This window comes from Lacerta agilis, chromosome 2 (assembly GCF_009819535.1).
Source record: "Lacerta agilis isolate rLacAgi1 chromosome 2, rLacAgi1.pri, whole genome shotgun sequence".
NCBI classification, from domain to species: Eukaryota; Metazoa; Chordata; class Lepidosauria; order Squamata; family Lacertidae; genus Lacerta; species Lacerta agilis.
In genome coordinates this window covers 66,938,731-66,956,416 of record NC_046313.1, presented here as the reverse complement: position 1 = coordinate 66,956,416, position 17,686 = coordinate 66,938,731, and the positions used below count along the sequence as shown (strand labels likewise).

Here is a 17,686-nt window from a genome sequence, read left to right as displayed (position 1 = left end):
ACTTCAAAAAATAATAGTCCCCTCAAGCAACAGTAGACACTGGATCCAAGACAGAACATTATTCCTACACCTTTTAATAGCTCTGTAGAAAGGGCAATCATCGCAGGTTTTCCAGCTCATCCCCTGCCCAGCCCATTTTCGATTACCACTTCTATGTAAGAATTGCATCCCTTAGGCAAAACTGCATATAAGCTTCATCCCATATTGAATATAGCAGCCGTGATGGTCCGTGACTGCACCCATCCAGGACTATGGATGTCCAGCCACTCTCTCTGAAGAAGTTTGGTGTGGCAGGAGGAGCGTCTGAATTCCCTGGCAGGTAAGGAAATAAATAGCCTGTACACAGAAGCTATGGACAGTGTTCTCGAAGCGACTAGCATGAGTTTGGCCAAACTGCGGGAGGCAGTGAAAGATAGGCGTGCCTGGCGTGCTCTGGTCCATGGGGTCACGAAGAGTCGGACACCATAATTTGTTTTGCAGAAATTAGTCAAGACAAGTCCGCGTATTAATTTGAGGGCACTGCTTTTTCAGATACTATATTTTCCCAATTCTTCTTGAAATTTTTGTTTGGCTTGATCTCGCCTCTGTCAATTTATATTATTACGTATATATTTAATACCCCGGCTTTCGCCCTGACGGGACTCAAGACCATGAGAGGGGGGGGCAAATAATTCAATAAAAATACTTAACTGATGTTCTGCCCACCCCCCAACATAAATCCTGGCTACATGTTCAAGGCAGCTTTTTCTAGAACTAAATGTAATAAAAAGTCCGATTACACAAGCCCTATCCCTTTCCAATTCTAAGAGCGCAACCCCGATGCGGGAGCGCTTTGCGTTTTGCAGCACCCATTCCCCCCTTTAGCCGCGCGCGCTCCGGCAGGGGCTCGAGCACTTATTAGCCCCGCCCCTCAAAAAGGGCGGTCGCAGTGTCGGAAGCTTTAAAAAAAACAGGAGGGGGGGGGCTTTTTTCCTGTTTTGCTCCCGCGCCTTAATTAAGAACGTCATATCCGTTCTCTTCCGGAAATCACTGAGATAGGAACCAAATTTGAATCCGGCAACCAAGCGAGGCTTGAATTGGAAACCGACAGGTTCTTTGTTGGGCCTGATAGCGGCGGCTACAGGGAGAGCTCTCCTTCCAGGGAAGCTTCCCGGGTTGAGGGCGGGGGAAGGAAGCTGGAGGATAAGAGCTCGAGACGGGCGGGTAAGCTTCTCGGGTCACCTCTCCCCATCCCTAGCCAGCTCCATCTCCCTGGAGCTGGGCGAGAGGACTGGCCCGTGGGCTCTCTCTTTCTCTTTCTTTCTAGTCACGGGTGCCAGCCTTTTATAGGCAGAGGCTCTGTGAGTTTGTACATTTTTACTCTAATTCTGTTCAGTCCCCGCAACCAAAGGTTCTTTCCCCACCCCTTAGGCTCGTGAGTAGGGTTGCCAGGTCTGCTTCCAAAAAATAATGGACAAGCGAGGGGGGGTGTTAAATTAAATTAAATTATATATTTTCTTACAAACATTTTAACACGTATTAAAAGACCATTTCATCGTAAAGCTTTTGAATAAAAAAATGTCCACTATTTTGTGAAAAAAATAGTGAACATACTGTGAAAAAGTGGACTGTCCACTCAAATAGTGGACACCTGGCAACCCTGCTCGTGAGGCTGGTTATTCTTGGAAACACTGACTAGCCCATGGTAGAGATTTAAAGGAGGGGTTCTTAACCTGTGGGCTTCAGCAGGACTTTGGCGGGGGGGGGGTTTATTTATTTATTTACCCTCTTCATTTCCTTCCTGTTGTTTTGAAAACGGTCTTCAGGGAAGGGGAATCTGAAGAAGAGTTCACAGCTTTCATCAAATTCTGAAACCGGTCTGTGCTTGTTGAATCCTTCTTTTGATAAGAGGCAGTACTCTGTCCTAATGTTTTGTGAATACTTTGTTTATAATGAATATCTGACCTATATCTCTTGCTGGCTAGTGGTAGTTGACATACCCATATTATAGTTGGTGTTGCCCAGTTGAGTAACTGGCTGTGACAGTGAAAGAGCTCCAGAGGGGAATGTATGGTGTTTTCGCTCGCTGTTTGGTACTTTAAAGCAAAACCAGAAATGCAGGAAGGAATCCTTTCCTCTCTTGATTTTGCTGATGTTATTTTTGTTTCCAGTAACCTGGAATGTAGTGCAGGGCACAGAGAGACCAGCAAGTGCAAATTCAGTTCTTCAATGTAAAGGTGGGGAAAGGGAAGCAGCATTCAGGATATGCACTTGTGACTGTTTCCTTATTGGGCAGAACCTCTTTTAAGTTTGGTGTTTCTTTTTGCAGAGAGGCTGTCCCGCATCTGAGTCTTTGCATCTTTCCCTTGATCTTGCAGTTATAAAGGATGCCTATCCGTGCCCATTGTACCATCTGCTCAGATTTCTTTGATAATGAGAGAGATGTGGCAGCTATTCACTGTGGACATACTTTCCACCATTTATGGTGAGTACTGTATAAGCAAATGGCAAAATTGGTGGAGGAAAGTTTTTTAAGAACCAGAGCAACTCGCCTGTTTTTTATATATATACATCAACTTTTCTTTACATCTTATTTGTGAAATAATACTGCACTTGGAAACATCTTATTCTTTACTATTTATTCATTATGAGCATTTTTAACCTGCCCTTGTTCAAATGATTCCAAGGCAGGTTACAAAGGGAGCAAAAATAAGAGTAAATGTAAGTAGAATATACAGAATTTTAAAAATCCAACATGAAAACACAATGAATTATAACAGTGAGCAAACATTCTGGGCAAATAGAAGTTTCTAGCTGACTCCCAAATGTCAACAATATTGGTGCCTGCCATTCTTCAGAGGAGTAGGTCATTCTGTAATCAGGGCACCACAACAAAGGGCGCCATATCTCATGCTACTGCATGATGGTGAGACAATGAAAAGGACCTGTTCCTCCATATCTAAGGCAGGCTGGTATTATAGTTGTAGGTACAAAAGAAAGAAGCATTAAGGCAAGTTTTTTGTTGTTGTTGGCTGGTGTATTTGTGGTTTAGGAGGGGGGATGGATATGTTGATCATCAAGAAACTGCAGTTATAGAAACAGTGTGATGGTTAGGAGTAGGACAATAATTTTTCTCTGCCTGATAAAATATGTCTGTAACTCATTTCCTCAGTTTGTTGTGTCCTCTGCTTTTCCTTCTGTGTCACGGATGCCTGTCAAAATATTTGAGGACTGAAGGACCAGGTTCACAGTGATACTAAGCCATTTCTAGCCTAATGCACTGATTGGCCTGTGTGCATATTTTGTACTATTTCCCATATTGAAGATATGTCAAAAGGAATGTTTCAAGACAAACTATATATTCCTAAGACATATCCATATCCTATTCATTTATCATGATTTGTATCACTTTCTTTATAATTACATCACAAGTGAGCCTGCATGCCTTGTACCACTCATTGTCTACCAAGCTAAATACTATCCCAATGCCAACGACAATAATACTTAAGATGTTTAGCACTGTGATGTTGCAACTGAAATTTCAGCAAAACTGCTTTATTTTAAATGGGAGTTGAAATGTGTGCACAGGATTGCAGCCCTGTGTATTACAGGGTGTTGGCCCTGTGGCAGAGTTAATTCTAAAACTGTCTGTCTGTCTCAAAACTAGATGAGTTTTGTTCGTAACTGATAATACGTGTGTGTAGTAAGGTGAGAATATTCTCCACAAACTGTAAATTCTAATGTAAGAACCAATTTTACAACCCACATTAAAAAAATCTAGTAAATAATAAGTCAAGCTGTGATATTGCCAGTGTAAGTAATGAATAATTATTTTTTTGAACCAGTTACATTACTGGGCATTGTGTCATTCACCATTGGCAGTTCTGAAATGTGAGCTACAGAAAACATTAAAAAAATGCTATTCATTTAATTTGCTGAACATTTGAATTCATATGTATTTCAACTATATGTAATAGCCCTTTTTCTATTTTGGTGTGACCTTATTTTTAGCAATTCTATACCCTTGGCCATACAGTGTGATTTCTTTTTATTTATTTACAGAAAGTAGCTTTATACACTTAAAGTATCTAGGCCTATACAATTACGTGTAACACCATGTGAGGTGGCCTTGATTTAAACAATTGAAATTTCTATATTTTTATTTAGTGCCAGTAACTGGTTTTGCAGTGCCATTCAATGGTACAAGGTGCCATTTACCAGAGATTGAAATACTGAAATATATTATCATATAACGATAATACATTTAATGTTAATGGCTTCTTTTTATATGTATACATATACTGTAGATTTGTTTCTCAATAATTGTTTTGGTGACTAAAACACAGCTTAAGTGTTAGAGCTATTAGAAGCACAAGATAGCCTATTACTGAGAGCCAGTGTGGTGTAGTGGTTAAGAGCGGTAGACTCGTAATCTGGGGAACCGGGTTCGCGTCTCCACTCCTCCACATCCAGCTGCTGGGTGACCTTGGGCTAGTCACACTTCTCTGAAGTCTCTCAGCCCCACTCACCTCACAGAGTGTTTGTTGTGGGGGAGGAAGGGAAAGGAGAATGTTAGCCGCTTTGAGACTCCTTCGGGTAGTGAAAAGCGGGATATCAAATCCAAACTCTTCTTCTTCTTCTACTGAATTTACTTGTATCAAACCTTAACATGCCAATTTTCAATTTCAAGTTTGGTGCAAAAAATCAAAGAATGTGAATTCACTGCATTGCCCCATTGAATAAAAGTATCTGTAAAGTTTCTGGTTGCCATCTGAACAAGTTTACGAATGAATAAACATGTATATTAACTAATTATATCATTTTCAATGCATTAAAATGAATATTCTCCTATTTTAAATGAAAATGATCTAATATTCTCATTAATTGAGAATATTCTCGAGAATATTCTCCAAAAGATTATTCTCAATAATTTAACATCCCTACCTGTGTGGTTCATCTTAAGAAGCACCATTTGTCAATAATCACTTTGTCATCTCTTCCCCTCTAGCCTCCTCCAATGGTTTGACACAGCACCAAGTCGAACTTGTCCACAATGCAGAATCCAGGTGAGTCTTCAGCCGGTGCTCACTGAAATAATCTGTTATATTTTGTCGTCTTTACCATATGAGTACTTTGCCTTCCAAGGCTGAGGAGTTCTGTTGCAGCAACGACTTCTCCAGACTGGGTGGAGGGGTGTGGTCGGAAGAGAAAGAAAGACTACCCAAGTAAGAGAAAGTAACTTTGGAGAAAGGGCCCATCAACCTTGCTTCCTTGAAGCATAAGGTCATGGAATTACTATAAGGGTTTTAAATTACTGACATCTCTCTCTCCATATGTATATGTGCATGTGTGTGTGTGTGTATGCCGCCTCCCTGGGTCCCAGAGCATCCACAAAATTCCCCTTTAAGGGGCTGGGTACCCACACATTTCAGTACCAGGGCCATGCACAGTGCATGGCACCCACAGTTGCAAGGCCAAGCTGGCACTCCTGCTCTCGTTCTTTCTATATATATGCTATTGGATTGAATCTTCCTATTGCTTTGCTTGTGCCAAAGCTTAGCATGTACTGGGAAGTGTATGCTGGATCATATCTCTTCAGTTAGAAGGTTCATTGCTTTCACTTTAAGTACCGTAAGTTCAGCATTCAACTGATTGAGAATTCAGCTTTTATTGGCAGAGGATTTTGATGGCCTCGGCACAGAGGTCCAAATCTGGAGAAAGTTGATTATGTTTGGGGCCCACTAAAATCAATAGGACAAGTTAGCTGTGATTGATTGACTGGTTTTCAATTAATTTCAGTGAGATTTATTTATCTGTTTTAGAATATTTAAATCTGACTTTATAGCGTTGGGAGATTCTCAAAGCAGCTTAGAAAATATTCTCGCAATAAAAATCACATTCAGATCAGGTATCAGGATCAGAAATACCATGGTGTCTCCATGGTGCCAGGGTTATTCAGGTGGCATTTCCTTCTCTGATCCTTGGTCTTTCCTGGTGTTGCTCTTTGGTTTTTGCCTACTAAGCAGCAGCTCCCATTTATGTCCTCTGGGAGTGCGACTAAGCAGCTGGACCTCAATGAGCCCACGATAGAGGGAGGTCTTCCATTGCAGATAGTCTTGAGTATGACTAGCTTTCTTCAGATTCTTCTTCAGAGCCCCTTCTCTCATTGAAATTACTAAATCTAAGCCGCTAGCTAGCTGTGCAAGTGGCTGCAGTCAGTTTTTGACTTCTGTTTCTTGAACATCCCTTTGTGGATAATGGAAATAGGAATTCGGGATGCTGCAGATACAAGGAAAAATCAAAAGTCCTGCCGCGTACACATGAGCTGTTATATGTAAACGAGCTTTTGGGATGGTGGCCATAGTGTGATGTACCCTGTTAATATGGCAATAATTAGAGTCAAGACCTTTGGTATTTGGCTGTTACAATGTTATTTATTAGCTTCAAAGGAACGCCAGTGTGCCAGGTGCCAAGCTGCATGTTGCCTTCTTATTTGTCTTTTTCAGTCCTTGCCAGTTCTTAGCCCTTGTTGCTCTTCTGACTTGTTGATTCCCTCTGTTCTTCACCGCCTCTCGCATCTTTGGGTTACCATGGAGCTATCGTGAAATAACGTCTTATGTAGCTGTAACTATGCAATTAGCTGGTGTCATGACTGTATATAATACTTAAAACACAAAGCGGTAGCTGCATGGGGGAGGTGGAGAGAGCTATGAAATTCAATTTCAGTAATATTTTTTTCCCTCATAAAGCAAGCATCACGTACTTGGATTTGGCACAGCTTGAGCTTAGCCTCGGCTGCTGAGCTAAAGCTGCCAGAGAACAAATTGCACTTGGTTCCAAGGTGCTTGAATTGTCTTGTCAAAATTCCAAAATTTTGTGCTGGAATAATGGCTCCACACTTGGAAAGTCTGTTACTGGAATTCTGAGCCAAAGAATTTCATAGTGGCAGTAGCGATGTGAAGTGCATCATATGCTACATTGCAATATGCTAGACAGGTCACATTAATATCCCTTGCTATGCCTGATGCCCAACAGAACTGTCTTTCCTCCAAGCCCTGTACTATAGAACAGGGGTTGCCAACTCCCAAGAGACTCTGATCTACTCACAAAGTTAAAGACTGGCAGTGATCTACCCCCTTTTTTTGGGGGGGGGGGTTCAGATCAAAGTTGTTGAGCTTTTTTAGGGAGGAGTAAAGCCCTGTTTTGGGGGGGGGGGGTTAAGGGCAAAAATGTTGAGCTTCTTTGAGCCAAACCTATTGAGCTTCTTTGCGAGGAGCCAGTGATATTCCAGTAGATCACGATCTACCCGTTGGATGTGCCTGCTATAGAATATGGTTTCTACTAAACACAAGCAACCATCCTGATTCAAGGTCAGGGGGGTGGGTGGGTGTTAGATTAGATGTGTCTTCTGAAATCTCAATATTTACATTGTCTTGAAACATCATTTCCCATCTTACTGCAACAGGCACCTCCTTTTTCACAGTCATGTCCTTGTTCTTTCACATGTTATATGTAGGTTGGCAAAAGACACATAATCAACAAACTGTTCTTTGATGTTGCCCTGGAGGAACAGACAGGACTGGATGCAGAAAGTCTGCAGGTATTTACGTGTAACAGCTTGCTCCCATCATCTAGGTTAAAAAAAAAATCTCCCCTGTAAATATTTGCTGTCATTGGCTCCCATAGGATCAAAGGTGAATCTGCTTCTGCACTTGTTTCTGCTTTTGGAGGCCCACCTCAGTTAGATTCTACATGACCTCGGATCTTTGGGTTTAAAAATGCTTTCATTTTAAGGGCAAGTTGAAATGGAAGGAATTATATCAATTTCTTCCAATTTTCTGCCATTCAGACTCCTTTCAAAGAACATGGCCTTCTTAATTATGTTTGTTTTTGTTAGCCTCTTCCTATTATCCTTGGATATTGTGCAGATCAAGAGTAACATAGCTATGTTAAAGTCTGGAGGCTGAATGGAATGTTGTTCTAGTTGCCTGTAGGAACAAGCGAAGAGATGATAGTTTGCAATCTTTGCAATGCTCATTGGGTGGGAGCTGTTAAAAGAATACTGTCTGTTTATAGTCTTCATCTGACAACTCGGCACATACCGTATATACCCGAATATAAGCCGACCCGAATATAAACCGAGGCACCTAATTTTCCCACAAAAACCTGGGAAAGCTTATTGACTCGAGTATAAGCCGGTTCACCTTTGCCGCTGTGGAGGAGGAGGAGGAACGAGCAGCCCGAAAGCAGCCCTTTGGGCTGCTCCTTCCTCTTCCTCCTTTGGCAAGTTTGCATTTATGCGAGCAGTTCAGGAATGGAACAAGCTGCCTGGGGAGAGTAAAGAACCGCTGTTCTTGTACGCTTCTTAAGCAATGGTTGACTGGGGAGAGCGGGTGGCAGCACAAGCGGAGAGAAAGGGCTTCTTTCTCGCTGCCCCCACCGCCCGCCTCACTCAAGTATAAGCCGAGGGCAGCTTTTTCAGCACAAAAATGTGCTGAAAAACTAGGCTTATACTCAAGTATATATGGTAGTTACATTTTTACTGTTCCTCAGTGTTATCAGTAAGCTTGCTCTGTGAGATCTTTTGATCCACAACAAGAGAAAGAGACATTTAAAAAATAATACAACAGTTAGATTGTACAGTGTGTATGGGTGTAAGATATATAATGTTACAAGACTTGGAAAAACATAGGATATAATCTTAAGATACATCATATGTTACAAATAAATATTTAAGACAAGCTTCATCTGGGAAGGTACATTAATTATAGTGCACTCCTATATGTGTTTACTTTGAAGTAAACCCCATTAAGTTAGAACCAATGGAAACTACTCCAAGGTGAATGTCTGTGGGATTGCAGCCTTAATGTGTTTGAGATCACTACCATGCTGGCAATAAGAAATCTTGAATGCAAAATCATGGCGCTATAGCGCTGTGTACTCTCAACAATAATTTATCCTTGGCAAAATGCTATTTCCTCTGTATCTTAGTCATTTAAAAAGTCTCCATTGACCTTGATATAATAGGACTCTTCTACCCTCTTGTGTTTAAAGTTAGCATGTGCTATGGTTGTCATAATTAGAATTTCCATGACAACAAGTTTTGTGTCTGTGTGCCTAATTCCCTGATATAGGTAACAGTTCCATCAGAAATAAAGCTGTCATATTCACAGAAAAGAGACTAAAAGCAACCTGCTAAATGTGCTGAATAAACAAGGTAGTTGTATAGATTCAAAAATAATTTGAAGCACATAAAAGCTCTCTTTATATTTACAAGGATTTCTTTTAGCATATTATTCAGTAGGTGCACTATTCAGCAAAGGAAAGTTATTGCAGATAAGGAGGACTGAGAATTAAATGTGTGCCTGTCATAGCAACAACATGCTCTTGAGTACCTTAGGTAACAGTTCAGCCAATTGGCAAAGTGAATACTGAAACACTTCTGAAAGAGAATGGCTTATGCTAGCACACCTAGAAAGCCATAGAATGCATTAGTTCACTTGAATGAAGTGGCAGTGGTTTGCCAGGTGTTACTCTTGAGCTGCAAAATACTAAAAACCACTTTTTTTTCAGAGTAGGATGGCATGGCATTAAAGAGAAACACCATCTCTTGGTTTGCTTCCTGTTATAACAAGAACATTATTGCCTATAAGTTGGCAGCTGCTAATAGTTATTAGTATATGTAGCACTAATGTTAGTTTTATATTGTGGATGCTACAAGTCAATGGAAATGGGGGGGGGGTGTCAGTTATCTTGCTCCAGTATTTAGAGGGGTAGATGTGTTGGTCTGTTGCAGCAATTGGTCTGTTATGACACCTTAAAGACTAACAAATTTAGTACAGTATGGTATAAGTTTTTTGTGGGCTAAAGTCCACTTATTTGTGACCCTTTAAGGTGCCCCAATTCTCTCATTGCCCCCCTAACTTGTCACTGACATAAAATTCTTAACCATTAGTGTACTTACAAATAGCCTATTCATCACCCAATTTCCCTGAAATAAAAATGATTCACATTCTAAATTAGTTATGGGCTGGGGTACCACCATAAAAGGCTCCTCCTACCTTCACTGCATAACTGTGCTTCCATTCTCTGCTTCCAAACTTAGCATTCGCACCAGGTTTCTTCATAATTCCACATAGCTGATTTCCTTTCCCTGATATGCTTCCCGAACGTGAACTGAACCCTGGGCTGCCTCTTTTGTTGCACTTTCTGGATCCCAGTTGACTTGGCAGAGACTTCATTCCCTTCCTTCTGTCACATCAAACCTGGCAACACTTTCTCCCACATGTTTTATTCTAGGATCAGCCCTTCCTCTCCTCCCATTTTGATATAGGTACATCCAGGTGAAACTCAAAAAATTAGAGTATCGTGGAAAAGTCCATTTATGTAAGCAATAGTTTTCATTAGCTACTGGTGTTTAATATATGAGATAGACTCATGACATGCAAAGCGAGATATGTGAAGCCTTTGTTTGTTATAATTGTGATGATTATGGCGTACAGCTAATGAAAACCCCAAAGTTGAAATTGTTAATTTGGGGTTCTCATCAGCTGTACGCCATAATCATCACAATAATAACAAATAAAGGCTTGACAAGTCTCGCTTTGCATGTCATGAGTCTATCTCATATATTACCGTATTTTTGGACCATAAGACGCACCTATTTTTAAACGGGGAAAAACAGGAAAAAATATTTTTCTGGTTTTCCTCCTCTAAAAGGCTGGGAGGGGGGGCGAAGGAGGCAGCAGCAGCGGAGGGACTGTGAGAGGAACATGCTACGGGCCTCTCCTGCCTCCTCCACCCTGCCGACACCGGCGAAAATGGGGCGGAGAAAGGGGAAGCCCAGTAGCGATGCTGTAGGGCTTCCTGTTTCTCCCCCCCCCACACACACACACTTTCGCTGGTGTCGGGGAGGTTTAAAGATTTAAAGACAGCTGGGGAGAAGGGGTGAATGCTCACCCCTTCTCCCCGGCTCCCTTTAAAAAAAGCGGGGATGCGCCGCTCTGAAGGGGCGCCACAATATTTTAATTTTTCGAGTTTCACCTGTACAAATGGAGGGCAAGCATATGCCCTCTTCATCTCTGCCCTAAGCTTCCCTTATCAACCGTTGGGCAGTCTAATGAGCTGCATCTCTTCTTTACTTCAGTAGAAGAGAAAGGAAGCCGTAGTGTACATACTGTTGGTATTGCTATCAAATAAGGGAAGAGGGATACTTTGGCTTCTTCCCTGCCCATACAAGCTGTGTGTGTACAACCATATTTCACTCCGTATTATGTGGTCAGCTTGTGTTTTCTATTGAATCAGTGCCTTCTGATTTATTTATTTAGTTTCCTAACAGTTTTGTTTCAACAACATATTTGCCACGAGATTCTAAAAATCCATGCAATATACTGTGATGCCCCATGAATGACATGCTGTTAGTTTGGTGACCTTATTCAATTAGTTATTTTATTAAAGTAATATAGACATGGTGTATTTGCAGGAAAAGTTTCAGTAACATGCTGTGTTTGGTGGGGGGTGAGGGTGCTGTCATACTACATTTCACTCAATGCCCAGCTTATTGTCTGCTATGTCCTGCGGGCCTAATTCAGCCTTTATGCTTTGCACAGACTCTCATCAGATTCCACCCCCCACCTGAAATATTAGCTTTTCCTTTTCCTTTTTAAAGTAGAAATGTGAGCATGAAGTAGATCCTTGTTGGCATCATTAAGTACTGTAAATTCTGACTATATGCCATGTATTTTCTTTTTTCAGTATTAAATACTGCCAGCTGTTACAAAGATCCTTTGGGTGTTCATTTGGCACCTCCTCTTCCTACTTGGTGCCAGCCAATTCATTGCTGCCCTTTCATCCAGCTGCTGTTCTGTGTCGCTATCAATATCCAAGCTCAATTGAATGAGCGTTAAACAAGGCTTTGGTTTGACTCATCCAGATGCATTCATAAATTGCTCGTTGGACTCTATCCAAACACTAGTTTTGTAACACTATTGCACTACAGTTAATTATCCATTGATTACAAATTTTAGTTAAAAATATTTGGGACTCTATTTTTTTTCTGGCAGGATCTGTGCTTGGCTGCCTTGTTAAGTTAAAATAGTGTTGAAATACTTCTACATTGTTGTTTTTTCCCATTTGAGATTTCTAAAGCTGTTCGACAAAAGCAAAAATACAGTGTGAGAAATAGGGTAAGACAATCACTCGATGTTTTTTTCCAGTTCTGAGCTCCAACCCTCCGCCCACTTCTAAAATAATACTAGGTTATAGGTTATTATAAAGCTTTGACAGTTGTGACTACTTTCTGTATAACTTGGTCCTTTTGAGTGTGAATAGTGTTTGGGTAGATATCCTAAGATCACTCTGACACACCTTTTAAAGCTCTGATGAGGGCTTGTACGTTGTGCTGCAACCTAATTTGGTTCTTTATGTGTTATATTTCAGAATGAACTGGATAGGATGAAAGCCCAATTAGCCATGAAAGGTGAGTGAGTTGAAAAATAGAAGAGGAAGAGGTTTGCCCTTCAGTAAAGTATTAACAAGGTTTGCATGATGACTTAAAGCTGTGTTTAAAACTGAAGAGTTAAGATACTTCCCACTCACCCCACTCCAAACACATATATACATGAAATGCTTTGGGTCACTTGTTGACCAGAGTTTAAAGACTCTGCTCAGCCACAGGGATTTGGCATGACACAGCTGAGCTTGGTGAAAAACTTCAGTGAGACTATTCAGATAAACTTAAGGTAAAATGTCTGCTTGTTATGAAAGTTGTACCTGCCTAATGCCAGTGGTTTTGTAGTGAAAAATTGCAGAGGTGTTGCATATAATTGAGAAACCAAATAGAAGTAGGAAACTGAGGAGGGGAGAAGATTTTGTCAGTTATCTGAATGATGGTCCATGTGTCTGGTTGCTCATGTGATTCCATTTCCCCATTGCTTTAACTTTAATTTTAGAAATGCTTTTTGGAGACAGTTAAGTGAAAGCCTTTGGGGACTTTGTTGATGGCTTTTAAAGCATTGTCTGTAGGCAGCTGTGAGTCATAGGCAGTGAAGGGAAAACGTCACTCCATATGAATGACAGAAATTCCAAAACATGAGAATGCAGTAAAATGAAGAGATTTCAAATGAGCAACCCGGGAGGGTTCTTCTATTTCCAATGAGCTGTCTTTCCAGCATTGGACTGTTTGCCTTCCTCTACATTTACAAATTAAGGAGCCAAAAATAAGCTACATCTCTTCCTGAGATGAACAACTTCCCTCATAGCTTGCATACTGGGACAGGAGTAACTGCTGTATTGAACATGAGGGTGGCTTGTAGCACTGTACTTTGCTTGTTTAAGAAACACATTGAAGCTTTGACACACTTTAGGTGCTCTTTGGGGGGGATAAAACATGATTATCTGCCTAATCAGTTTTGCAGGCCTGCCATATCTCTAATATAAATGTGTCTTTTATGAAGTCTTGATGGTCCTGTAACTTGCAGATGCACAAACTGGGACAATGTGTTTTGTTCCAGGAATTAAACGAAGTACCGGTACATTTAAATTTCTTGCTCAGGGCGCAAAGTGTGGTGAAAGTGAATGAGTTAGAATAGGAATGTAACAATACAGTAACGTAATTGTTCTGTGTGTCAGCGTTGTCTCACTATTCACAGAAACAGCTGAAATCTTACCCAGCACACAATGGTTCACACCAAAAACAGAATACAGAGTCTTTCAAAGTCAGACATCAGAATTTCATGATTTTGTAAATGTTACATTTATGAATAATGCTGACTCCCTGCACAGTACTTAATTGTACCGGAGCTTGTTTTGATGCTTGGGAGGGTGGGGGTTGATGGCTACCATAGTGGCATTGCCAACTGAACAGGTTCTGAAGAGAGCACGCTGTTACTCGTGTTCTAAAGAAACCTTGAAGCTTAGTAGAGCTTGTAACAAGGGTTATTTGAAGTGGCACATGGTTCTTGCAGAACAGATTCAGTAATGGCGATCCAATAGGTCCAAGCAATTTCTAGACCCAGGGTGGCTAAACTGGATCCCTCCAGAAGTTGTTGGACTACAGCTCCTGTCATTCATGTCAACACTGGCTGGAGCTGATAATAGCTGGAGCCCTAACAGCAAGTGGAGGGTCACAGGTTAGCCACCCGTTTTATGCTTGTTGTTCAAGTCACGTCCTTCCCCAAGTCCAGAGACCTACAGAACTTGGGGAGATTTGTTTGAAGCACTGTAATTGTGTTTTTTTTTTTTGTTTCAGAGAAGGAGAAACGGGATATCCAAACTATTGTGAATTCACTAAGGGAGACCCTGGATATGCGTAATGCCACCATTGAATCACTCCAGAAATCTGTGACTCAGATGACAATGTTGTGTGCTACTCTCAAGGTATGTTCAAAATGGTCTGGGTCTGTAATATGATAAGATTCTCTTCTGGCTACCATATATCTGAAGGTAAAAGAAGAAGAAGTGTGAGATTGTGTGTTTGCATGTAAGATGCCATCATACTGTAAAATCATTTAACCTGCATGATTTCAACCATACACAGTTGAAGGTGGGCTGATTGGAATTGTGAGACTTAAATCCAAGTAAGGTGGAGTGCTTACAACCTCCTTTTGTGCCGGGTTTTCTCAGTGCAGAAAGAGCTTTTAAACTCTTTGCCTTGGTTGGGGGGGGGGGGGGGCTAAGGCGTGCTCAGTGCACTGGCTTGCATGGAGGCAGTTTGAGTATACGTGCTTCCATGTATACATTTAACCCTTGGAAATGAGCCGCCACATAGGATGTGATTGTACTGTATCTTAAATACATCTCATGGTATGACTTGAAAGTTTTAATGTACAACATCCAGCATCCTAAGGTAAAAAGTCATTTTAGACTTAGCAGTAGAGACAAAAGATGTAGCAAGTATAAACCAGGCAGGTGCACTGGATGATTCTAAATCTAAGGTTTTGGCATTTGCTTCCCTTTGCCTTTATCTTAAAAAAGTCAAAATGCAGGATGTAACACTTTCCTGATTTTGCTGGTTTGGTGTTCGCTCAGGGGTGGGAAAACAGGCTGTTTGGCAGGTGAGGCTGGCTTGGCCCAATCACCTGTCATGTATGATGTTAGGTGTGATCAAGTAACTAGACAGCTGGACCATAAAGGACTTCTGAAATGCTTTAGAAACTCTGGGCACAAGTCCCAACAATCAGGGGATTAATGGTGCTTCAGAAGCACTATAAATCAGAAGCCCCACATGCAGTGCTTCTGAAGTGCCAACAGTCAACAGATCATTGGGACTTCAAAGCACAGCACTGTACTCCTTACAAGCCTCTTGCAAAGAGCCCATTGTCAGAGCATCAAAGTGTTTCATAGCCTGACGTCAAACTGGCCTAGAGGCGGTAGGGGATCAGACACTGGCCTTCCGGCCCAATGCATTCCCCTACCCTGGGCTAAACTGTCCCTATAAAAAAGTCACATTCGTGCTTATCAAGGGGTTGAAATGGGAAGAAAGTATGTACGTCACCAGTGTTCTGCGCTAGCATGTAAAAGTAGCTGTAGTGAGTCTGGTCTGTTTTGAGAATGTATATCTCCTCCTGCATTGCTTAGGAATACGACCAAGTGGGATCTGGGAGGATCCACCTCTGTGTGTGTAGATAAATGATATTATATAGATGTGATAAAGAACCTTATAGTTATTCCCTCTCTTTTCTCTTTCTTTTTTATATCTTGGTTTTTTATTCTTGTTCTGTAGACTAGGCTGATTTTAATGGTATTTTATGTGAAAAACTTTCAAAAAAATTTTTTTTTTAAGGAATACTACCTTGGCATCTGCTGAAGACAAATGTTTGTTGATTTGGTTTTAGACTACTAGTTACATCCTCTTCCATCCCATCCAAAAATAATGCCTAAGTAAATTGATTTTTACCATAATTCCTGATACGATGTCCTCATGAGTGATAGGTCCATGGGTCAAATATTATGCCTTGAGAAAAGAAGCTAAGCTGAAAACACAATTTGGCTGTATGATAGTGGAAGACATTTAAGTGAGAACTTCCATGTCAAGATGCCTTTCTGGAAATGATTTGAGTTAGATGGGTTATAACAACTTGTTTCTGCCTTTTAGATCTCTGTTGATATGAATGCAGTTTTATGAGTTGGCAAGCAGAAAGGGGTTGTTTCTCGTGGTGCTCAACAGATGTCACATTTTAGGCTGCACTTTTAACGTGACATGATCAGAGGGAAGCTGAGATTCACAAATCATTCATGCTATTTTTTTCATTGCTTTTCCATATTCTGACTTCTCCCAGGACATTTGATGTTTCAGTGAAGTGTACTTTATTCGGTGCTTTTTCTAATCATGCAGACCCTGCAACTGCTCTAAGACACCGGGGCTAAGCCTATTAATTACAGGTGAAACTCAAAAAATTAGAATATCGTGGAAAGGTTCATTTCTTTCAGTAATTCAGCTTAAAAGGTGAAAATAATATATGAGATAGACTCATGACATGCAAAGTGAGATATGTCAAGCCTTTATTTGTTGTAATTGTGATGATTATGGCATACAGCTGATGAGAACCCCAAATTAACAATTTCAACTTTGAGTTTTTCATCAGCTGTATGCCATAATCATCACAATTATAACAAATAAAGGCTTGACATATCTCGCTTTGCATGTCATGAGTCTATCTCATATATTACACTCCAGCAGCTAATGAAAACAATTGCTTACATAAATGGACTTTTCCGCGATATTCTAATTTTTTGAGTTTCACCTGTATGTAATCTGAGGCAACCACACCTCACCTCAGATTTGGAGACAGCTTTCAAACTTTGTGTGCATTTTCTATCTAGAGCTTAGAATTCTTTCCCAATTCTGAAAAACAGCATTGCAACTGAAGCTGTCTCCAAGCGTGCTATCAATGTGGGGCAAGTGCCAAACGGGTGAGCTTTCCTTTCCTTTCTTGGCTGTGCTGGAGAAAGCCTCTCTAGCAACAGCAGAAGCTAAATCCACTGTGCCCTTCCTGTTCTGGCCATTAAATGCATTAGCATTACCAGCTAGATACTGCTGAGGAGTTAAAATGCTAAAATGGAAGCATTGGAAAGAGTTGTAGAAACTGGGGATTAATGAAGACTGAGTGAGCTCTCATCAGCCAGCCAGCATTTTAGGCTTTCATTTCTGTAAGTACATGAGGTAGTGAAATTGTATGTTGGCAAATACATATAGAATATTTCACCTTCTGTATGGAGTAAAGCTTAATATCATCTTGTAGATATTCTAGACTTTGACCAGTCTTTTCTGTGAAGTATGATCAAACAGCATTGCTTCTTCCCTAGCTTTCAGTTCAGAGGGAAAGTAGGCACAGTCCTTTGAAGTTTGTGCCAAGCTGACCAACCCAATCAAAGCCTAGAAATCACAAGTGTATTGAAGGAGGTTTATTTTCTTTAAATCTGCTGAGGAAGCTCCCTAAACACACACTGCATTGATCCTGTGCAGGTCACTCTATATTCAAGGAAGCTGTGCATTTTAATATAAGTATAGAAGCTGTTACAATATGATGGTTAAAGTGGGGTAAACTTTCAGTGGTGGTCTCATGAGAGCAGAGTAAAATGAAAGGAAGGAATTTGTGAGATATTTTCCTGCTCACAAAAGAGCACAAGTTTGTTTCTACCATGTTGCACTTAAATTAGACCACATGCATGATACAGTTATCTACAGATCATTAACAAGTTGCCATGA

At 40.8% G+C, this 17,686-nt stretch overlaps 1 protein-coding gene across 1 annotated transcript in view; it reads left to right on the top strand.

Moving 5' to 3' along the window:
* Window positions 1–980: 980 nt before the first annotated feature.
* TRAIP (TRAF interacting protein) overlaps window positions 981–17,686 on the top strand; it is a 30,058-nt gene continuing 13,352 nt past the window's right edge. Inside the window, exons 1-6 of the mRNA XM_033140567.1 lie at window positions 981–1,203; window positions 2,358–2,464; window positions 4,988–5,045; window positions 7,496–7,579; window positions 12,418–12,457; window positions 14,228–14,355. Coding sequence (XP_032996458.1) covers window positions 2,367–2,464; window positions 4,988–5,045; window positions 7,496–7,579; window positions 12,418–12,457; window positions 14,228–14,355 — 408 coding nt within the window. The 5' untranslated portion in view covers window positions 981–1,203; window positions 2,358–2,366. The remainder of the gene's footprint in view (window positions 1,204–2,357; window positions 2,465–4,987; window positions 5,046–7,495; window positions 7,580–12,417; window positions 12,458–14,227; window positions 14,356–17,686) is intronic.